Here is a 24,520-nt window from a genome sequence, read left to right on the forward strand (position 1 = left end):
TGTAGTCTTAATTGTAAATAATCGTGGGAGTTGTATTCGTTCTATGGAATCAGATTTGTAGTGTTCATTGTATGGCATCACGGGATTTGTAGTGTTCATTGTATGGAATCCCGGGAGTTGTGTTCATTGTATGGAATCACGGGAGTTGTAGTCTTAATTGTAAATAATCGTGGGAGTTGTAGTATTCGTTCTATGGAATCAGATTTGTAGTGTTCATTGTATGGCATCACGGGAGTTGTAGTGTTCATTGTATGGAATCACGGGAGTTGTGTTCATTGTATGGAATCACGGGAGTTGTAGTCTTAATTGTAAATAATCGTGGGAGTTGTAGTATTCGTTCTATGGAATCAGATTTGTAGTGTTCATTGTATGGCCTCACGGGAGTTGTAGTGTTCATTGTATGGAATCATGGGAGTTGTGTTCATTGTATGGAATCACGGGAGTTGTAGTCTTAATTGTAAATAATCGTGGGAGTTGTAGTGTTCATTGTAAATAATCGTGGGAGTTGTAGTATTCGTTCTATGGAATCAGAGTTGTAGTGTTTATTGTATGGAATCACAGGAGTTGTAGTGTTCATTGTATGGAATCATGGGAGTTGTAGTCTTAATTGTAAATAATTGTGGGAGTTGTAGTATTCGTTCTAAGGAATCAGAGTTGTAGTGTTCATTGTATGGAATCCTTGGAGTTATAGTCTTGATTATAAATAATCGTGGGAGTTGTAGTGTTCATTGTATGGAATCCCGGGAGTTGTAGTCTTGATTATAAATAATCGTGGGAGTTGTAGTATTCGTTCTATGGAATCAGAGTTGTAGTGTTCATTGTATGGAATCCTGGGAGTTGTAGTCTTAATCGTAAATAATTGTGGGAGTTGTAGTATTCGTTCTATGGAATCAGAGTTGTAGTGTTCATTGTATGGAATCCCGGGAGTTGTAGTCTTAATTGTAAATAATCGTGGGAGTACTCCGAGTTCAGAGTACTCCTTGATTGCAGGTGAACTATACATCTCAGTACTTACAAATCCAAAACGCTCAGGCCGATTTCCCTCAAAACTCACCGGTATCCAAATTCGGGCCTTTCGGGTCTACATACCAAGTTTGGTCCAGATCCATCCTTGTTTGGGTTCATAGTGGCTCTGGGTGTAGGTGAACTACAACTCCCAAAACCAGCAGTATTTTTCGCTTTCCTGCCACTAGAGGGCGCATGAAGACTAGAGGTTGGCAATAGAGGCCCATAGGGAGACATCGGTCTAGATGGCCTCTGGGTGCCCCTTCCATCTGGATTTCTTTTTCCCCTGCCTCCCACCGAGGCTGGCGGACGTCAGACTGAGCCTGCCAACTACGTCTCCCAAGCGCCCGCCTTTTGTCTCGGTTGTCTGGAATGTCTTGAGGTCAGAGCATAGTTCTGAAAAATGCTCCCTCGAATGAATGGGCCTTGGCTGAGAGCCCTGGCCTCCTGGGATCTGTAGTTTGGCTGAGGCACGAATCCTCCTCGGCAGAGAACACCAAACTCCTATGGAGACTACAACTCCCAAGGCTCCCTACACTGAACACTAGAACTCCTATGATTCCCTACAACTCTGATTCCATAGAACGAATACTACAACTCCCACGATTATTTACAATCAAGACTACAACTCCCGGGATTCCATACAATGAACACTACAACTCGGATTCCATAGAACGAATACTACAACTCCCACGATTATTTACAATCAAGACTACAACTCCCGGGATTCCATACAATGAACACTACAACTCGGATTCCATAGAACGAATACTACAACTCCCACGATTATTTATAATCAACACTACAACTCCCGGGATTCCATACAATGAACACTACAACTCCCATGATTCCTTACAATGAACACTACAACTCTAATTCTATATAATGAATACTACAACTCCCATTATTCCATACAATGAGCACTACAACTCCCACGATTATTTATAATCAAGACTACAACTCCCGTGATTCCATACAGTGAACACTACAACTCCCACGATTATTTATAATCAAGACTACACTCCCATGATTCCATACAATGAACACTACAACTCTAATTCTATATAATGAATACTACAACTCCCATTATTCCATACAATGAGCACTACAACTCCCACGATTATTTATAATCAAGACTACAACTCCCGTGATTCCATACAGTGAACACTACAACTCCCACAATTATTTATAATCAAGACTACAACTCCCATGATTCCATACAATGAACACTACAACTCCCGTGATTCCATACAATGAACACTACAACTCCCATGATTCCATACAGTGAAAACTACAACTCCCATGATTCCATATAATGAATACTACAACTCCCATGATTCCATACAATGAGCACTACAACTCCCACGATTATTTATAATCAAGACTACAACTCCCGTGATTCCATACAGTGAAGACTACAACTCTGATTCCATACAATGAATACTACAACTCCCACGATTATTTACAATGAACACTACAACTCCTATGATTCCATACAATGAACACTACAACTCTGATTCCATAGAACGAATACTACAACTCCCGTGATTCCATACAATGAATACTACAACTCCCATGATTCCATACAATGAACGCTGCGAATCTGATTCCGTAGGATGAATACTACAACTCCCATGTCTGAAGAATTTAATCCCCATGATTTTGTACAATGAAGGCTACAACTCCCATGACTCCGGACCATGAAGACTACAACTCCCATGACTCTATGCAATGAGGCCTACCATTCTCATGATTCCATACAATGAACAGTACAAATCTGATCTGTTGAATGAGTACTACAACTCCCATGAATCCATACAATGAAGACTACAACTCCCATGACTCCGTACAAAGAATTCAATTCCCATAAGTGCAACGAAGACTATAACTCCCATGACTCCATACAACGAAGATTACAACTCCCATGACTCCATACAACCAAGACTACAATTCCCATGACTCTGTACAATGAAGACTACAACTCCCATGATTCCATCTAGTGAAGACTACAACTCCTATGACTCTGTACAGTGAAGACTATGATTCCCACGACTCTGTACAGTGAAGACCACAACTCCCATGATTCTTTATAATGAAGACTACAATGCCCATGGTTTGATTCTTTACAACAAACACTACAATTCCCATGATTCTGTACAATGAAAACGACAACTCCCATGATTCTGTACAATGGAGACTACAACTCCTATGATTCCATACAATGAAGACTACAACTCCCATGACTCCATACAATGAAGACTACAACTCCTATGATTCCATACAATGAAGACTACAACTCCCATGACTCCATACAAGGGGAGCCCATACATTCATTCACCCAGAGTTGGGTCAATTCCAGAATAATAATAATAATAAAAATAATAAAAATAATAACAATAAAATAATAATAATAATAATAATAATAATAATAATAATATAATTCACCCAAATAATAATAATAATAATAATAATAATAATAACAACAACAATAAAATAACAATAATAATAATAATAATATATAATACTAATACTAATAATAATAATAATAAAATAATAATAATAATAATATGATATAATAATAATAATATAATTCACCCAAATAATAATAATAATAATAACAACAATAAAATAATAATAATATGATATAATAATAATAATAATAACAATAAAATAATAATAATATGATATAATAATAATAATAATAATAACAATAAAATAACAATAAAATAATAATAATAATAATATATTCATTCACCCTAATAATAATAATAATAATAATAATAATAATAATTCACCCAAATAATAATAATAATAATAATAATAATAATAATAATAATAATTCACCCAAATAATAATAATAATAATAATAATAATAATAATAATAATTCACCCAAATAATAATAATAATAATAATAATAATAATAATAATAATAATAATAATTCAAGGAAGTCCAGGTAGGCGTGGGATTTGTGTTTCAATGTTCAGTGCCGGACTTCGAGAGCCAGGTTTCAATGTTCGAAACAGTGTGAAATGGGGAGGAGAGTCGGGCCGTCCCTCCCCGGTTCCTGAAGAGCCTTGAGACCAGACCTTGGAGCTGCCAGTCTTCGCGTCTGCTGCCCAAAGGAAAGGCCGACCTGCCTCGACAGGTGAGACTTTGCCAGGGTTTTGGTTGCCAGGGAGGAGGGCTTTGCTTGCCAAGCCAAACAGATGGCCTTCTGTCGGGAGGGATCGGATGGTGTCCTCCTTTATGGCCTTTGGGGTCCCTTCGAACTCTAGGATTGTATGAATCCATAGCCCTATTTGTATGATTATATAGCCCTGTTCCTCAATGAACCTATTATTGTCTATGTGGCTGGATGGCCATCTGTCGGGAGAGGTCGGATTGTGTCTTTGTATATGTTAGAATGGGGTTGGCCTTTGGGGTCTCTTCCAATGCTACGATTCTATGATTATAGAGCCTTATTCCTCTCCATGGACCTATTAATTTCTATGAATCTGGATGGCCATCTGTCAGGAGGGATCGGATGGTGTACTTTGTGGCAGAATGGGATTGAGCCTTCAGGTCCCTTCCAGCTCTAGAATTGTATGAATCTATAGTCTTATTTCTATGAATATCTAGCCCTATTCCTTTCCACTAACCTATTAATGTCTATGTGGCTGGATGGCCATCTGTCAGGAGGGATCGGATGGTGTACTTTGTGGCAGAATGGGGTTGACCCTTGGGGTCCCTTCCAGCTCTAGAATTGTATGAATCTATAGTCTTATTTCTATGAATATACAGTCCTATTCCTCTCCACTAACCTATTAATTTCTATGTGGCTGGATGGCCATCTGTAAGGAGGGATCGGATGGTGTACTTTATGGCAGAATTAGGGTGGGACATTGGGGTCCCTTGTATGAATCTATAGTCTTATTTCTATGAATATACAGCCCTATTCCTCTCCACTAACCTATTAATGTCTATGTGGCTGGATGGCCATCTGTCGGGAGGGATCGGATGGTGTACTTTATGGCAGAACGGGGGTGGGACATTGGGGTCCCTTGTATGAATCTATAGTCTTATTTCTATGAATATCTAGCCCTATTCCTCTCCACTAACCTATTAATTTCTATGTGGCTGGATGGCCATCTGTCGGGAGGGATCGGATGGTGTACTTTGTGGCAGAACGGGGGTGGGACATTGGGGTCCCTTGTATGAATCTATAGTCTTATTTCTATGAATATCTAGCCCTATTCCTCTCCACTAACCTATTAATTTCTATGTGGCTGGATGGCCATCTGTCGGGAGGGATCGGATGGTGTACTTTGTGGCAGAACGGGGGTGGGACATTGGGGTCCCTTGTATGAATCTATAGTCTTATTTCTATGAATATCTAGCCCTATTCCTCTCCACTAACCTATTAATTTCTATGTGGCTGGATGGCCATCTGTCGGGAGGGATCGGATGGTGTACTTTGTGGCAGAACGGGGGTGGGACATTGGGGTCCCTTGTATGAATCTATAGTCTTATTTCTATGAATATCTAGCCCTATTCCTCTCCACTAACCTATTAATTTCTATGTGGCTGGATGGCCATCTGTCGGGAGGGATCGGATGGTGTACTTTGTGGCAGAATTAGGGTGGGACATTGGGGTCCCTTGTATGAATCTATAGTCTTATTTCTATGAATATCTAGCCCTATTCCTCTCCACTAACCTATTAATTTCTATGTGGCTGGATGGCCATCTGTCGGGAGGGATCGGATGGTGTACTTTGTGGCAGAATGGGGGTGGGACATTGGGGTCCCTTGTATGAATCTATAGTCTTATTTCTATGAATATCTAGCCCTATTCCTTTCCACTAACCTATTAATGTCTATGTGGCTGGATGGCCATCTGTCGGGAGGGATCGGATGGTGTACTTTGTGGCAGAATGGGGGTGGGACATTGGGGTCCCTTGTATGAATCTATAGTCTTATTTCTATGAATATCTAGCCCTATTCCTTTCCACTAACCTATTAACGTCTATGTGGCTGGATGGCCATCTGTCAGGAGGGATCGGATGGTGTACTTTATGGCAGAATGGGGTTGACCCTTGGGGTCCCTTCCAGCTCTAGAATTGTATGAATCTATAGTCTTATTTCTATGAATATCTAGCCCTATTCCTTTCCACTAACCTATTAATGTCTATGTGGCTGGATGGCCATCTGTCGGGAGGGATCGGATGGTGTACTTTGTGGCAGAATGGGGTTGACCCTTGGGGTCCCTTCCAGCTCTAGAATTGTATGAATCTATAGTCTTATTTCTATGAATATACAGTCCTATTCCTTTCCACTAACCTATTAATTTCTATGTGGCTGGATGGCCATCTGTCAGGAGGGATCGGATGGTGTACTTTATGGCAGAATGGGGGTGGGACATTGGGGTCCCTTGTATGAATCTATAGTCTTATTTCTATGAATATACAGCCCTATTCCTCTCCACTAACCTATTAATGTCTATGTGGCTGGATGGCCATCTGTCGGGAGGGATCGGATGGTGTACTTTATGGCAGAATGGGGGTGGGACATTGGGGTCCCTTGTATGAATCTATAGTCTTATTTCTATGAATATACAGTCCTATTCCTTTCCACTAACCTATTAATTTCTATGTGGCTGGATGGCCATCTGTCGGGAGGGATCGGATGGTGTACTTTATGGCAGAATGGGGGTGGGACATTGGGGTCCCTTGTATGAATCTATAGTCTTATTTCTATGAATATCTAGCCCTATTCCTTTCCACTAACCTATTAATGTCTATGTGGCTGGATGGCCATCTGTCGGGAGGGATCGGATGGTGTACTTTATGGCAGAACGGGGGTGGGACATTGGGGTCCCTTGTATGAATCTATAGTCTTATTTCTATGAATATCTAGCCCTATTCCTCTCCACTAACCTATTAATGTCTATGTGGCTGGATGGCCATCTGTCGGGAGGGATCGGATGGTGTACTTTATGGCAGAACGGGGGTGGGACATTGGGGTCCCTTGTATGAATCTATAGTCTTATTTCTATGAATATCTAGCCCTATTCCTCTCCACTAACCTATTAATTTCTATGTGGCTGGATGGCCATCTGTCGGGAGGGATCGGATGGTGTACTTTATGGCAGAACGGGGGTGGGACATTGGGGTCCCTTGTATGAATCTATAGTCTTATTTCTATGAATATCTAGCCCTATTCCTCTCCACTAACCTATTAATGTCTATGTGGCTGGATGGCCATCTGTCGGGAGGGATCGGATGGTGTTCTCCTTCATAGCAGAATGAGGTTGGGTCTTGGGGTTCCTTCCAATGCCATAATTCCATGATTTTATAGCTATGATTATGTAGCCCTGTTTGTGCCCATGAACCTATTACTGTCTATGGGGCTGGCTGGCCACCTGTTGGGAGGGGTTTGTTTGTGTCCTTCCGCCCCCTTCAGAAGGAAATGGGCACGTTGTGGTTTGAGCGTCGGAGGGAGAGAAACCCCATCCGTCTGGCATTTAGACGGGCACAAAGAGGGCTCGCCTGTTCCTTTGAAACAAGATGAAAAGCTTAGAAAAAGAAAAGAGTTGGGTAATGGGAGAATTAAAATTATTTCCCAAACCAGATGAAAGTACTGCAAATCCCATCATCCATGGTCCATCATTCCCCAAACTGCACCAGGATATGAAGTGGGTCATGGAGGGTCTGTGTGCCAAGTTTGGTCTTGATCCGTCATGGGTGAGGGTCGCAGTGGTCATTTGAAGTCAAGTGAAAGTACTGCAAATCCCATCATCCATGGTCCATCCTTCCCCAAACTGCACCAGGATATTAAGTGGGTCATGGAGAGTCTGTGTGCCAAGTTTGGTCTTGATCCGTCATTGGTGGGGGTCGCAGTGGTCATTTGAAGTCAAGTGAAAGTACTGCAAATCCCATCATCCATGGTCCATCCTTCCCCAAACTGCACCAGGATATTAAGTGGGTCATGGAGGGTCTGTGTGCCAAGTTTGGTCTTGATCCGTCATGGGTGAGGGTCGCAGTGGTCATTTGAAGTCAAGTGAAAGTACTGCAAATCCCATCATCCATGGTCCATCCTTCCCCAAACTGCATCAGGATATGAAGTGGGTCATGGAGGGTCTGAGTGCCAAGTTTGGTCTTGATCCGTCATGGGTGAGGGTCGCAGTGGTCATTTGAAGTCAAGTGAAAGTACTGCAAATCCCATCATCCATGGTCCATCCTTCCCCAAACTGCACCAGGATATTAAGTGGGTCATGGAGGGTCTGAGTGCCAAGTTTGGTCTTGATCCGTCATGGGTGAGGGTCGCAGTGGTCATTTGAAGTCAAGTGAAAGTACTGCAAATCCCATCATCCATGGTCCATCCTTCCCCAAACTGCATCAGGATATGAAGTGGGTCATGGAGGGTCTGTGTGCCAAGTTTGGTCTTGATCCGTCATGGGTGAGGGTCGCAGTGGTCATTTGAAGTCAAGTGAAAGTACTGCAAATCCCATCATCCATGGTCCATCCTTCCCCAAACTGCACCAGGATATTAAGTGGGTCATGGAGGGTCTGTGTGCCAAGTTTGGTCTTGATCCGTCATTGGTGGGGGTCGCAGTGGTCATTTGAAGTCAAGTGAAAGTACTGCAAATCCCATCATCCATGGTCCATCCTTCCCCAAACTGCACCAGGATATTAAGTGGGTCATGGGGGGTCTGTGTGCCAAGTTTGGTCTTGATCCGTCATTGGTGGGAGTCGCAGTGGTCATTTGAAGTCAAGTGAAAGTACTGCAAATCCCATCATCCATGGTCCATCATTCCCCAAACTGCACCAGGAAATAAAGTGGGTCATGGAGGGTCTGTGTGCCAAGTTTGGTCTTGATCCGTCATTGGTGGGGGTCACAGTGGTAATTTGAAGTCAGATCCAAAGCAGGTGAAAGTACTGCAAATCCCATCATCCATGGTCCAATTATAACAACAACAACAACAATAATAATAATAATTTATCCCGCCGCCCAGTCAACATCGTAAAATATAAACATTAAAATTCTCCGGACGTAAAGTGGGTCATGGGGGTTTGTGTGCCAAGTTTGGTCTTGATCCGTCATTGGTGGGGGTCGCAGTGGTCATTTGAAGTCAGATCCAAAGCAAGTGAAAGTACTGCAAATCCCATCATCCATGGTCCAATAATAATAATAATAATAATAATAATAATAATAATAATAATAATAATAATAATGTATCCCGCCGCCCAGTCAACATCGTAAAATATAAACATTAAAATGGGAGCCGATATAAGCGATATAGATTATTACTATTATTGTTGTTATGCCAAACTACAGCTCCCCGGACTCCAAGGCAACGAGAGGGGATCGGTTCAGTCGGCTAAGTTTTGGCCGCCACCCGGTTTCGTTGGGTTTAAAGAATCAAAGCGTCGGCACATACCGAGCCGGCACATGAAGCACCTCGTCCCGTGCCAACATGCCAGTTGATAGCTCAATCCTTTGCTTGGGAAAATCAGGTTTGGCCAGGCGGCTGATATGGATCTCAATCGCCTCGCAGATGACGTTGTCACGATCCTGGCTGATCACTCCATCGAGAAAAAGCCCCGGGAGATGTTTCCGTGTAGTGTAGGAGTTGTCGTTTGGCTCGAATGTTACGGGCTTCGCAAAGCATTACTACATGTCTAATCGAAGGCTTTCACGGCTGGAATCCTTGGCTTGCTACGAGTTGTATGGCTATGTTCCAGCAGCACTCCCTCCTAACATTTCGCCTGCATCTTCGGCCAACGGCATCTTCAGAGGTTCTGTTGGCAGTGACGCAAGGGGAATGTATATATATTAGGGATGTGCAAAATTTCGGTTTTCGTATTAAATTCGTCACATTCGTGCATACGAATCGATATTATAAACATGCAGGAAACGCAGGAGGGAGATTTAAGAATCGAAACTGTCGGGAAGGATCACATGGCATCGTCCAGCCTGGCACAATAACGGGGTTGGACTGGATGGCCTTTGGAGGTCCCTTCGCAAAATAATAATAATAATGGGTTGTTGTATGTCTTTCGGGCTGTGTGGCCATGTTCCAGAAGCATTCTCTCCTGACGTTTCGCCCACATCTATGGCAGGCATCCTCAGAGGTTGTGAGGTATGGAGAAAACTAAGCAAAGAGGTTAATATATATCTGTGGAAAGTCTAGGGTGAGAGAGGTCAGTGTGAATGTTGTGTAGTTAATCACTTTAATTAGCATTGTAAAGCTTATCTGCTGTCTTCTTCCTGCCTCTGGGGCATCCTTTGTTTAGAGTCGTTAACTGCCCTTGGTTGATTCATGTCTGGAAATCCTCTGTTTTCAGAGTATTGCTTTTTATTTACTGTTCTATAATAATAATAATAATAATAATAATAATAATAATAATAATAATAATAATAATAACAACAACAACAACAACAACAACCATTATTACAATTAATATAATATAGTAATAATAACAACACTTTATTTATATTCCGTCCTATCTCCCCAAGGGGACTCAGGGCGGATATCAGTACACATACACAACAATTATTACAATTAATATAATAATAATAATAATAATAATAATAATAATAATAATAATAACAACAACAACACTTTATTTATATTCTGACCTATCTCCCCAAGGGATATACACATACACAACAATTATTACAATTAAAATAATAATAATAATAATAATAATAATAATAATAATAATAATAATAATAGCAACAACATGTTATTTATATTCCATCCTATCTCCCCAAGGGGACTCAGGACAGATCACAGTACACATACACAACAATTAATATAATAATAATAATAATAACACTTTATTTATATTCCTTCCTATCTCCCCAAGGGGACTCAGGGTGGATCACAGTACACATGCACAACAATTATTACAATAATAATAATAATAATAATAATAATAATAATAATAATAATAATAATAATAATAACACTTTATTTATATTCCATTCTATCTCCCCAAGAGGACTCAGGGCGGATATCAGTACACATACACAACAATTATTACAATAATAATAATAATAATAATAATAATAATAATAATAATAATAATAACACTTTATTTATATTCCATCCTATCTCCCAAGGGGACTCAGGACAGATCACAGTACACATACACAACAATTATTACAATTAATATAATAATAATAATAATAATAATAATAATAATAATAATAATACTTTATTTATATTCCGTCCTATCTCCCCAAGGGGACTCAAGGCGGATCACAGTACACATACACAACAAATATTCAATGCTGTTTAGACAGAACAGACAAGAAGGAGGTATGTTGTCTCAAAGTCTGGTTTCAGTGCCTTGTAGGTTGAGTTTGAGTTCAGTCACAGGTCTAAGCTGTTTTCAAACTGAGCTGGGCTTGATGGTTGGGTGCTCACCCCTACCGGGCTTTGAACTGGCTGCTCGACAGTCGGGTACTCACCCTGACCAGGCTTCGAACTGGCCACTCAATGGTCGGGTGCTCACCCCGACTGGGCTTTGAACTGGCTGCTCGACGGTTGGGTACTCGCCCCTACCAGGCTCCGAACTGTCCGCTCGACGGTTGGGTACTCACCCCAACCAGGCTTCGAATTGGTTGCTCGACGGTCAGGTACTCACCCCAACCAGTCTTCGAATAGGCCACTCGACGGTAAGTTACTCACCCCAACCAGGCTTTGAACTGTCCACTCGATGGTCGGGTACTCACCCCAACCAGGCTTCGAACTGGCTGCTCGACAGTCGGGCACTCACCCCAACCAGGCTTCGAACTGGCTGCTCGATGGTCAGGTACTCACCCCAATCAGGCTTCGAACTGGCTGCTCGACAGTCGGGCACTCACCCCAACCAGGCTTCGAACTGGCCGCTCGATGGTCAGGTACTCACCCCAATCAGGCTTCGAACTGGCTGCTCGACAGTCGGGCACTCACCCCAACCAGGCTTCGAACTGGCTGCTCGATGGTCAGGTACTCACCCCAACCAGGCTTCGAACTGGCTGCTCGACAGTCGGGCACTCACCCCAACCAGGCTTCGAACTGGCTGCTCGATGGTCAGGTACTCACCCCAATCAGGCTTCGAACTGGCTGCTCGACGGTTGGTTACTCACCCCAACCAGGCTCCGAACTGGCCGCTCGACAGTCGTGTGCTCAACCCAACCAGGCTTCGAACTGGCTGCTCGACGGTCAGGTACTCACCCCAACCAGGCTTCGAATTGGTTGCTCGACGGTCAGGTACTCACCCCAACCAGGCTTTGAACTGTCCACTCGATGGTCGGGTACTCACCCCAACCAGGCTTTGAACTGTCCACTCGATGGTCGGGTACTCACCCCAACCAGGCTTCGAACTGGCTGCTCGACAGTCAGGCACTCACCCCAACCAGGCTTCGAACTGGCTGCTCGATGGTCAGGTACTCACCCCAATCAGGCTTCGAACTGGCTGCTCGACGGTTGGTTACTCACCCCAACCAGGCTCCGAACTGGCCGCTCGACAGTCGTGTGCTCAACCCAACCAGGCTTCGAACTGGCTGCTCGACGGTCAGGTACTCACCCCAACCAGGCTTCGAACTGGCTGCTCGACAGTCGGGCACTCACCCCAACCAGGCTTCGAACTGGCTGCTCGACAGTCGGGCACTCACCCCAACCAGTCTTCGAACAGGCCACTCGACGGTAAGTTACTCACCCCAACCAGGCTTTGAACTGGCTACTCAACGGTCAGGTACTCACCCCAACCAGGCTTCGAATTGGTTGCTCGACGGTCAGGTACTCACCCCAACCAGGCTTTGAACTGTCCACTCGATGGTCGGGTACTCACCCCAACCAGGCTTTGAACTGGCCGCTCGATGGTCAGGTACTCACCCCAACCAGGCTTCGAACTGGCCGCTCGATGGTCAGGTACTCACCCCAATCAGGCTTTGAACTGGCTGCTCGACGGTCGGTTACTCACCCCAACCAGGCTCCGAACTGGCCGCTCGACAGTCGTGTGCTCAACCCAACCAGGCTCCGAACTGGCCGCTCGACAGTTGGGTACTCACCCCAACCAGGCTCCGAACTGGCCATTCGATGGTCGGTTACTCACTCCAACCAGGCTCCGAACTGGCCGCTCGATGGTCGGTTACCCCAACCAAGCTTCGAACTGGCCGCTCGATGGTCGGGTACTCACCCCAACCAGGCTTCGAACTGGTCACTCGACGGTCAGGTACTCACCCCAACCAGGCTTCGAACTGGCCGCTTGACGGTTGGGTACTCACCCCAACCAGGCTCCGAACTGGCCGCTTGACGGTTGGGTACTCACCCCAACCAGGCTTCGAACTGGCCGCTTGACGGTCGGGTACTCACCCCAACCAGGCTTCGAACTGGCCGCTTGACGGTCAGGTACTCACCCCAACCAGGCTTCGAACTGGCCGCTTGACGGTTGGGTACTCACCCCAACCAGGCTCCGAACTGGCCGCTCGACAGTCGGGTATTCACCCCAACCAGGCTTCGAACTGGCCGCTCGATGGTTGGGTACTCACCCTGACCGGGCTTTGAACTGGCCACCTTTCCGTTGGTAGATCTTATTACTGCTGGTGATTCTCTGATCCCTTTGCTTCCCCAGATTCCGAAATGTCGACTCCAGAGTCTTCGAAGGATGATTTGGAAGCGCAGCCAGGTCGGTAGCATCATAATAAGGGGATTTCTATGCCGATTGGGGTCAGAATAGATGGAGACATTGCACAGTGTTTGAGCCTCTCATGCCTTTGGTGTCTTTTCTTTTCCGGCTCAGATTTCACTTGGGTGGTCAAGGCCAACGACCGGGCTTTCCATGACCAGTTCGTGAAGAGGCACTTCTACTGTCTGAAGAGGAAAAAGTATGCGGTGAGAAGAGGGTTGGGAGGCTTTGCACGGTTTGGGAAGAAGACATTGGACCCACTGAGTGATTCCAAGAATCAGAAGGGATCTCAAGGGGCCATCTAGTCCAGGCCTGGGAGCAAAGGAAATTCAGGAGAGAAATAAGGCATATAAATAAGGCAGAGAAATAAAACAGAGTTGAACAAATAGTTGAAAACAAGCAGTTAAAAATATGCCAATAATTTTACTTACTTACGTAGGTGGCCACTCGTTGTCCAAGTATGATTGTCTTCCAGGTGTAGTGTTCTGGGGGTGGAGAAGTCAACAAAACAACCTCTATTCCAAAACAAATAGTTGGCCAACCTCATAAATAAAAGACGAATAAAATCTTTGTAAAAATATAAAAAGTACTAGCTTGGGTACCCGGCGTTTCTCAGGTATTTGAACAAGTCAATTTGTTTATTGTACAAAATGCCGAAGATTAACTACAACTGATATTGTGCCAGGTTCACCTCAGAAACTCAATCAGTACTTAAAAGTTTGTTTTGTCGGGCACGTTTGCTCTGGATGCATCATGAGTGGGTTTGGTGTAGGGTAAACTACAACTCCCACTCTGGTGAGTTAGTACCCTCCAGTAGGTTGAGTGAGTCCTGGGGGTTCTGTGTGCCAAGTTTGGTCCAGGTCCATCATCAGTGGAAGTCACAGTTTCCCTGGTTGTGGGTGAACTACAATTCCCAGAAAGGGAAGTCAGGCATAGCTATCTATATATATATAAAAGGGTAATGGAATCACGGCACCGGACAAAACAACTAGACTAAACGCCCCACAACCTTGAAAATTGACAGCACAACCTCTCATCCACGCCTCTATGTTCATACAACAAAAAGAAAAGAAAAATTAAGTCCTAGCCACAGCAACGCGTGGCCAGGCATAGCTATCTATATATATAAAAGGGTAATGGAATCACGGCACCGGACAAAACAACTAAACTAAACGCCCCACAACCTCAAAAATTGACAGCACAACCTCTCATCCACGCCTCTACGTTCATACAACAAAAAGAAAAGAAAAATTAAGTCCTAGCCACAGCAACGCGCGGCCAGGCATAGCTATCTATATATATAAAAGGGTAATGGAATCACGGCACCGGACAAAACAACTAGACTAAACACCCCACAACCTTGAAAATTGACAGCACAACCTCTCATCCATGCCTCTATGTTCATACAACAAAAAGAAAAGAAAAATTAAGTCCTAGCCACAGCAACGCGCGGCCAGGCATAGCTATATATAAAAGGGTAATGAAATCACGGCACCGGACAAAACAACTAGACTAAACGCCCCACAACCTTGAAAATTGACAGCACAACCTCTCATCCACGCCTCTATGTTCATACAACAAAAAGAAAAGAAAAATTAAGTCCTAGCCACAGCAACGCGTGGCCAGGCATAGCTATCTATATATATAAAAGGGTAATGGAATCACGGCACCGGACAAAACAACTAAACTAAACGCCCCACAACCTCAAAAATTGACAGCACAACCTCTCATCCACGCCTCTACGTTCATACAACAAAAAGAAAAGAAAAATTAAGTCCTAGCCACAGCAACGCGCGGCCAGGCATAGCTATCTATATATATAAAAGGGTAATGGAATCACGGCACCGGACAAAACAACTAGACTAAACACCCCACAACCTTGAAAATTGACAGCACAACCTCTCATCCATGCCTCTATGTTCATACAACAAAAAGAAAAGAAAAATTAAGTCCTAGCCACAGCAACGCGCGGCCAGGCATAGCTATATATAAAAGGGTAATGAAATCACGGCACCGGACAAAACAACTAGACTAAACGCCCCACAACCTTGAAAATTGACAGCACAACCTCTCATCCACGCCTCTATGTTCATACAACAAAAAGAAAAGAAAAATTAAGTCCTAGCCACAGCAACGCGTGGCCAGGCATAGCTATCTATATATATAAAAGGGTAATGGAATCACGGCACCGGACAAAACAACTAAACTAAACGCCCCACAACCTCAAAAATTGACAGCACAACCTCTCATCCACGCCTCTACGTTCATACAACAAAAAGAAAAGAAAAATTAAGTCCTAGCCACAGCAACGCGCGGCCAGGCATAGCTATCTATATATATAAAAGGGTAATGGAATCACGGCACCGGACAAAACAACTAGACTAAACACCCCACAACCTTGAAAATTGACAGCACAACCTCTCATCCACGCCTCTATGTTCATACAACAAAAAGAAAAGAAAAATTAAGTCCTAGCCACAGCAACGCGCGGCCAGGCATAGCTATATATAAAAGGGTAATGAAATCACGGCACCGGACAAAACAACTAGACTAAACGCCCCACAACCTTGAAAATTGACAGCACAACCTCTCATCCACGCCTCTATGTTCATACAACAAAAAGAAAAGAAAAATTAAGTCCTAGCCACAGCAACGCGTGGCCGGGCACAGCTAGTATTATTGTATTATTATTCTCCCCTATGTGGGTCCTTTGATGGCAACGCAGATGTCCACTCAGATTGAAGTTCTTTTCACCTTCCATGCATCGCTATGACTTCTTCTCTCAAAGGGAGAAAGAAAGAAAGAGGAAACAGAGAGGGAAGGAAGAGAAGTAAGAAAGGGAGAGAGGAAGTATGGAAGGAAGGGGAAAAAATGGAAGGAGGAACGTGGGCAAAAGAGGATTTTTCAGTGAAATGGAAGACTGGCGGGTTTCCATTTTTCAAAACCAAGACTTCAAACACTTGCAGACAACTTTAAATAGTCTCCAAACGACCAGGGGAGGCTCTAGAGCTTTGCCGTTGCCTTCCTCTGAGGCTGAGAGAGTGTGACTTGACATGGGGATTCGAACTCTGACCCTTCCCCTCCACATTCTCGTCCTTCCTTTGCAGGATAATGCCATCAAGACGGCCAAGTATAACGTGGTCACCTTTCTCCCCCGCAACCTCTTTGAGCAATTCCACCGGATGGCCAACTTGTATTTCATCTCCATCATTTTGTTACAGGTGAGACACCTTCCTTCTGTGGCCGAGTTTACAGAATGCTGTGTAATGGGAAGCATGGAATTATTATTATTATTATTATTATTATTATTATTATTATTATTATTATTATTATTATCCCACTTTCCTCCAGGGAAAACTTCTCACATTTCTTAATTATTAATTTTGGCGCCCAACATGGGACCTTGAGTCAGACCAAGGGATAGTGGCTTCAATGGATTGGAATCCTCATAATCCCATTATTATTATTATTATTATTATTATTATTATTATTATTATTATTATTATTATTATTTTATGACACAGCAAACAAGATAGACATGCTGGATTTCGTATCACAAAACCACAAGTCGAACACTTCCCAAGTGTCTAGGACTGTGTGATGTATTTTCGGATGATGCGTGCAGATCCCAGCAGGGTGGCCTTTTGCAGTTGGCAGATGGTGATTTTGTCAATGTCTATTGTTTCCAAATGCCGGATGAGATCTTTTGGCACGGCACCCAATGTGCCCATCACCACTGGGACCACCTGTACTGGTTTCTGCCAGAGTCTTTGAAGTTCAATCTTGAGGTCCTGATAGCGGCTGAGTTTTTCCTGTTGTTTTTTGTCAATGGGACTGTCACCTGGGATGGCAACATCAATGATCCAAACCTTGTTCTTTTCCACAACTGTGATGTCTGGTGTGTTGTGTTCCAGAACTTTGTCTGGATTTGGAAGTCCCACAGTATCTTTGTGTGCTCATTCTCCAATACTTTTGCAGGTTTGTGATCCCACCAGTTCTTTGCTGCTGGGAGGTGGGACTTGAGTCAAAGTTCCAATGGATCATTTGGGCCACATAGTTGTGCCTCTGTTTGTAGTCAGTCTGTGCGATTTTCTTACAGCAGCTGAGGATATGATCCATGGTTTCATCAGTTTCCTTGCACAGTCTGCATTTTGGGTCATCAGCTGATTTTTCGATCTTGGCCTGAATTGCATTTTTTCTGATGGCTTGCTCCTGGGCTGCAAGGATCAGGCCTTCTGTCTCCTTCTTCAGGGTCCCATTCGTGAGCCAGAGCCAGGTTTTCTCCTTATCAGCTTTTCCTTCAATTTTGTCAAGGAACTTTCCAGGCAATGTTTTGTTGTGCCAGCTGTCAGCTCTAGTTTGTAGTGCAGTTTTCTTGTACTGATTCTGCTCTAGTTTGTAGTGCGGTTTTCTTGTACTGGTTTTTTGTCTGCTGTGCTTTGAGGAGTTTCTGATTTTTGACTTCAATCAAAGCAGGTTCTTCACTTTGCTTTCCATATTCTGCCAGGGCATGTTCTTCTTCTTTGACTGCTTGTTTGACTTGTAAGAGTCCTCTGCCCCCTGATCTTCTAGGCAGATATAGCCGGTCAACATCACTGCGAGGGTGCAGTGAATGATGAATGGTCATGAGTTTTCTTGTTTTTCTGTCCAAATTGTCCAGTTCTGCCTGTATCCAGTTTATGATGCCAGCAGTATATCTTATGACTGGTATGGCCCAGGTGTGCTTTTCTGATCGTTTCTGAATTTAGCCTCTCAGGGGTTCCAGTCGATCATTGAACTGATATCCTTTGACTAGGAGAACTGCTCGGCTAAGACAAATCTGGGAAAGCCAAACATTTCACGAAAAAATATCCTTAGTTTCACCCTGTTTTGTTTCCGACTCCAGACGGTCCCCCAGATCTCCACGCTTCCCTGGTTTGCCCTCCTCTTCCCTCTCGGCATCCTTCTCGGCATCCGAGGGGTCCGGGACTTGATCGACGACATCGTGAGTAGATTTCTTGGGTATTATTTTCTACGTTTGGATGGATTGTATCTCCTAGACATGTCCAAAAAATCGTTTTGAATCGTATATCGGATTTATTTCGGATTGTTCTCGCTTTTTGATACGCATTCCGAGACATTGTCTAACAGCGCAACCAGCAATGTAATTTGAACCATTGTTGGCCCATTCTCTAATCATCTCTTAATGTTTCGTTAATTCCCCCCCCCCCCCCCCCAAATTTGATTTCCAGTGTCTTTCTTGCTTACAAATGTAGCAAGGGAATTTCTAGTTTTCAGTATCTTTGCACTCCTTGCCAGGGCATTGTTTGGCATGGTGGTCACTGGTCCATTTCTAATTGAAGGCATTGGGTTGAGGCTTGTGAGATTACATAGCCAGAGACAACATTGATTTCCAGTGTCCTTCTTGCTTACAAATATAGCAAGGGAATTTCTAGTTTTCAAAGTATCTTTGCACAACTTGCAAGGGCATTGCAAATTTGATGAGGATAGCTCAAGAAATGAGGGCGGGAGAGCCCTGTAAAAGTCCCCCCCCCCCCCCAAGGTTCCTTTTTTTGGCGCGTCCGCCATTTTAAAAACATTTAGAATCATTACAAATTTTCGGAAATATCTGTAATATCGGAAATACTTTCTATATCAAAGCGCCAGCGCCCCCTACTTTAGAAACGAGAATTGAAACTTTTTTTTCATCAATCGGACATGCCTAGTATCTCCCATTGGGCTGGGATGGGACTTATTGTGAGTCAGACTGATAATTCGGGACAACCCATGGAAGGCAACGAGGGAAACAGAGGGAAAAGAGGATTTCTATTTAGCTCTACCTTCTCTTTGGGGTCTCAGGGACGGCACCGGAGCGACTGGGAAATCAACAGCCGGCCCTGCGACATTTTGAGCGGAAAAAGGTACGGGAAGGAAGAAGGGGACGGGGATTGCTGCAAAGCCGGTTTCGGGAAACGGCTAGCGGTACACCGCCAATCAAAACCGTAAGGTGATATGAATCCCGATCAATCAGGATACCGTTTATTGGACCACACTCTCAATTGTGTCCCGTGCTCCGCCACATCCTTTCCCCTTCCTTTCCGCCAGTTTCTGCACAAAGAAATGGGCCGACGTTCGCGTGGGAGACATAGTTCGCCTCCACAAGGACAGCTTCGTGCCGGTAAGTCTCTTGCGTCCGACTTTCACCCCCTGACGAAGCTTCAACTAGTATTTTGTGGGCCTTAGAAGTGCAGAAATCTTTGTGGTTGGGATGGATTTCTAGGTACCGTTGTTGCCGACCCGTGTTTCGTCCTCATTTTGCTTCGTTTCGTCCTCATTTTGCTTCGTTTCGTCCTCATTTTGCTTCGTTTCGTCCTCATTTTGCTCCGTTTCGTCCTCATTTTGCTTCGTTTCGTCCTCATTTTGCTTTGTTTCGTCCTCATTTTGCTTTCGTTTCGTCCTCATTTTGCTTTGTTTCGTCCTCATTTTGCTTTCGTTTCGTCCTCATTTTGCTCCGTTTCGTCCTCATTTTGCTCCATTTCGTCCTCATTATGCTCCGTTTCGTCCTCATTTTGCTTCGTTTCGTCCTCATTTTGCTTCGTTTCGTCCTCATTTTGCTTCGTTTCGTCCTCATTTTGCTTCGTTTCGTCCTCATTTTGCTCCGTTTCGTCCCCATTTTGCTCCGTTTCGTCCTCATTTTGCTCCGTTTCGTCCTCATTTTGCTCCGTTTCGTCCTCATTTTGCTTCGTTTCGTCCTCATTTTGCTCCGTTTCGTCCTCATTTTGCTCCGTTTCGTCCTCATTTTGCTTCGTTTCGTCCTCATTTTGCTTTCGTTTCGTCCTCATTTTGCTCCGTTTCGTCCTCATTTTGCTCCGTTTCGTCCTCATTTTGCTCCGTTTCGTCCTCATTTTGCTTTCGTTTTGTCCTCATTTTGCTTCGTTTCGTCCTCATTTTGCTCCGTTTCGTCCTCATTTTGCTCCGTTTCGTCCTCATTTTGCTTTCGTTTTGTCCTCATTTTGCTTCGTTTCGTCCTCATTTTGCTCCGTTTCGTCCTCATTTTGCTCCGTTTCGTCCTCATTTTGCTCCGTTTCGTCCTCATTTTGCTCCGTTTCGTCCTCATTTTGCTCCGTTTCGTCCTCATTTTGCTCCGTTTCGTCCTCATTTTGCTTCGTTTCGTCCTCATTTTGCTCCGTTTCGTCCTCATTTTGCTTTCGTTTCGTCCTCATTTTGCTCCGTTTCGTCCTCATTTTGCTCCGTTTCGTCCTCATTTTGCTCGTTTCGTCCTCATTTTGCTCCGTTTCGTCCTCATTTTGCTCCGTTTCGTCCTCATTTTGCTCCGTTTCGTCCTCATTTTGCTCGTTTCGTCCTCATTTTGCTCCGTTTCGTCCTCATTTTGCTTTCGTTTCGTCCTCATTTTGCTCCGTTTCGTCCTCATTTTGCTCCGTTTCGTCCTCATTTTGCTTCGTTTCGTCCTCATTTTGCTTTCGTTTCGTCCTCATTTTGCTTTCGTTTCGTCCTCATTTTGCTTTCGTTTCGTCCTCATTTTGCTTCGTTTCGTCCTCATTTTGCTTCGTTTCGTCCTCATTTTGCTTTTGTTTCGTCCTCATTTTGCTTCGTTTCGTCCTCATTTTGCTCCGTTTCGTCCTCATTTTGCTTTTGTTTCGTCCTCATTTTGCTCCGTTTCGTCCTCATTTTGCTCCGTTTCGTCCTCATTTTGCTTCGTTTCGTCCTCATTTTGCTTTCGTTTCGTCCTCATTTTGCTTTCGTTTCGTCCTCATTTTGCTTTCGTTTCGTCCTCATTTTGCTTCGTTTCGTCCTCATTTTGCTTCGTTTCGTCCTCATTTTGCTTTTGTTTCGTCCTCATTTTGCTTCGTTTCATCCTCATTTTGCTTCGTTTCGTCCTCATTTTGCTTTTGTTTCGTCCTCATTTTGCTCCGTTTCGTCCTCATTTTGCTCCGTTTCGTCCTCATTTTGCTCCGTTTCGTCCTCATTTTGCTCCGTTTCGTCCTCATTTTGCTCCGTTTCGTCCTCATTTTGCTTCGTTTCGTCCTCATTTTGCTTCGTTTCGTCCTCATTTTGCTTTCGTTTCGTCCTCATTTTGCTTTCGTTTCGTCCTCATTTCGTTCATTTTCCATCCTCAAGGCCGACCTGCTCTTACTCTCGAGTTCGGAGCCCAACAGCCTTTGCTACATAGAGACGATGGATATAGACGGGTAATATATTTTAACATGTATATTTTACAAAATGTTTGTGATGATTATATTTTTCGCTATGTTGTAACCCTCCTCGAGTCACGAGGAGAGGCAGTTAAAAATTAAAATGGTCGTTGCTGTTGTTGTTGTCGTCTCTCAACCCTATCCTATGAAAGATGAAAGAATCCATCTTTCTCTCTCCTGTGTAACTCTGTGTCAGCATCTTTCTATGTTGTATATGACTATTGTTTGTGACAACGAGCTGAAAGTGGATTTGCGAATCCTTCAAAGGAGTCAACACACAAAAGAAACGTGGTAACAGTATACTCCAATCCTATTACCATATTTGCTTCTACATTGTTTTTATTAAATTTCATTTTCAGAGAGACCAACCTGAAGTATAGGCAAGCTCTCCTCGTGACACACGAAAAGTTATCTTGCGAAGAAAACATGGTGGACTTTGATGGTGAGTCCTTCATTGCCACTCGCCTGTGATCCGTTCCTTTCAAGGTCCTCCAGGTCCTCCCCAGGTCTTCCAGGACAATTCCATAGTCAACATGTTTTTTGGGTTGGCCGAAGAAGGTTTCCAGGTCCTCCAGGTCCTTCCTAGGTCTTCCAGGACAATTCTATGGTCAACACGTTTTTTGGGTTGGCCGAAGGTTTCCAGGTCCTCCACGTCCTTCCTAGGTCTTCCAGGACAAATCTATGGTCAACATGTTTTTTGGGTTGGCCGAAGGAGCTTTGAAGGTTCTCCAGATCCTCCCCAGATCTTCCAGGACAATTCTATGGTCAACATGTTTTTTGGGTTGACTGAGGGAGCTTTCAAGGTCCTCCAGGTCCTCCCCAGATCTTCCAGGACAATTCTATGGTCAACATGTTTTTTGGGTTGGCCGATGGAGCTTTCAAGATCCTCAGGTCCTCCCCAGGTCCTCCAGGTCCTCCCCAGATCTTCCAGGACAATTCTATGGTCAACATGTTTTTTGGGTTGGCCGAGGGAGCTTTCAGGGTCCTCCAGGTCCTCCCTAGGTCTTCCAGGACAGTTCTATGGCCAACGTGTTTTTTGGGTTGGATGAGGGAGCCTTCAAGGTCCTCCAGGTCCTCCCTAGGTCTTCCAGGACAATTCTATGGTCAACATGTTTTTTGGGTTGGATGAGGGAGCTTTCAAGTTCCTCCAGGTCCTTCTTAGGTCTTCCAGGACAATTCTATGGTCAACATGTTTTTTGGGTTGACTGAGGAAGTTTTCAAGGTCCTCCAGGTCCTCCCCAGGTCCTCCAGGTCCTCCCCAGATCTTCCAGGACAATTCTATGGTCAACATGTTTTTTGGGCTGACTGAGGGAGCTTTCAAGGTCCTCCAGGTCCTCCCCAGGTCTTCCAGGACAATTCTATGGTCAACATGTTTTTTAGGTTGGATGAGGAAGTTTTCAAGGTCCTCCAGGTCCTCCCCAGGTCCTCCAGGTCCTCCCCAGATCTTCCAGGACAATTCTATGGTCAACATGTTTTTTGGGCTGACTGAGGGAGCTTTCAAGGTCCTCCAGGTCCTCCCCAGGTCTTCCAGGACAGTTCTATGGTCAGCATGTTTTTTGGGTTGGCCAAGGGATCTTTCAGGGTCCTCCAGGTCCTCCCTAGGTCTTCCAGGACAGTTCTATGGTGTTTTTTGGGTTGGATGAGGGAGCCTTCAAGGTCCTCCAGGTCCTCCCTAGGTCTTCCAGGACAATTCTATGGTCAACATGTTTTTTGGGTTGGATGAGGGAGCTTTCAAGTTCCTCCAGGCCCTCCCTAGGTCTTCCAGGACAATTCTATGGTCAACATGTTTTTTGGGTTGGCCGAGGGAGCTTTCAGGGTCCTCCAGGTCCTCCCTAGGTCTTCCAGGACAGTTCTATGGCCAACGTGTTTTTTGGGTTGGATGAGGGAGCTTTCAGGGTCCTCCAGGTCCTCCCTAGGTCTTCCAGGACAGTTCTATGGCCAACATGTTTTTTGGGTTGGATGAGGGAGCTTTCAAGTTCCTCCAGGTCCTCCCTAGGTCTTCCAGGACAATTCTATGGCCAACGTGATTTTTCAAGGACCTCAGAATGGAGGACCATCTCACAATCCGTCTTCCTTTCATATTTCCCAGGGATCGTGACCTGCGAAGAGCCCAACAGTCGGATGCACAGCTTCATCGGCATTTTGGAGTGGCAAGGCGAGCAATACTCCCTCGACAGCGAGAAGGTCTTGCTGCGCGGGTGCCGCATCCGCAACACCGAGATCTGCTACGGTCTTGTCATCTATGCAGGTAACCCTTCCTTGGCTTTCGGAGACTCGCTGAACTTCCAAGGAACCGAAATCCTTTCAGAGAACTTCTTGGAAGCCAGTCAAATGTGAATTCAGATGATTTCTGACTCTTAATATGTGTCTCAGAGAGTGAAACCCTGCCTTCCTCTGCGTTTCTCGGACCGAGATTCGAACGAACTCTTGAAAAACTCGCAAATCACAAACAACCCAAAGACCGTCGCGATTCCACCAGCGAAACCCATCTGAGTTGCTTCTTCTTTCCAATGTCTCTCGCACAGGATTCGACTCCAAGATCATGAAGAACTGTGGGAAGGTCAAGGTGAAGAAAACCAACCTCAACCGACTGATGGACCGACTCGTCTTGTTGGTAAATGTTGAGTCCATCCTGAGGGTTTCCGGATTGTAAAATAATGTGTTT

At 44.3% G+C, this 24,520-nt stretch overlaps 1 protein-coding gene across 1 annotated transcript in view; it reads left to right on the top strand.

Moving 5' to 3' along the window:
- The first annotated feature begins 13,299 nt into the window (after nt 1–13,299).
- The window catches only part of atp8b3 (ATPase phospholipid transporting 8B3), a 39,969-nt gene continuing 28,748 nt past the window's right edge, over nt 13,300–24,520 (top strand). The window contains 10 exon segments of the mRNA XM_062959892.1: nt 13,300–13,663; nt 13,778–13,869; nt 16,771–16,884; nt 18,549–18,647; nt 19,502–19,563; nt 19,748–19,820; nt 21,782–21,852; nt 22,215–22,297; nt 23,945–24,103; nt 24,381–24,469. Coding sequence (XP_062815962.1) covers nt 13,618–13,663; nt 13,778–13,869; nt 16,771–16,884; nt 18,549–18,647; nt 19,502–19,563; nt 19,748–19,820; nt 21,782–21,852; nt 22,215–22,297; nt 23,945–24,103; nt 24,381–24,469 — 888 coding nt within the window. The 5' untranslated portion in view covers nt 13,300–13,617.

Source organism: Anolis carolinensis, unplaced genomic scaffold (genome assembly GCF_035594765.1).
Source record: "Anolis carolinensis isolate JA03-04 unplaced genomic scaffold, rAnoCar3.1.pri scaffold_7, whole genome shotgun sequence".
Taxonomy (NCBI): domain Eukaryota; kingdom Metazoa; phylum Chordata; class Lepidosauria; order Squamata; family Dactyloidae; genus Anolis; species Anolis carolinensis.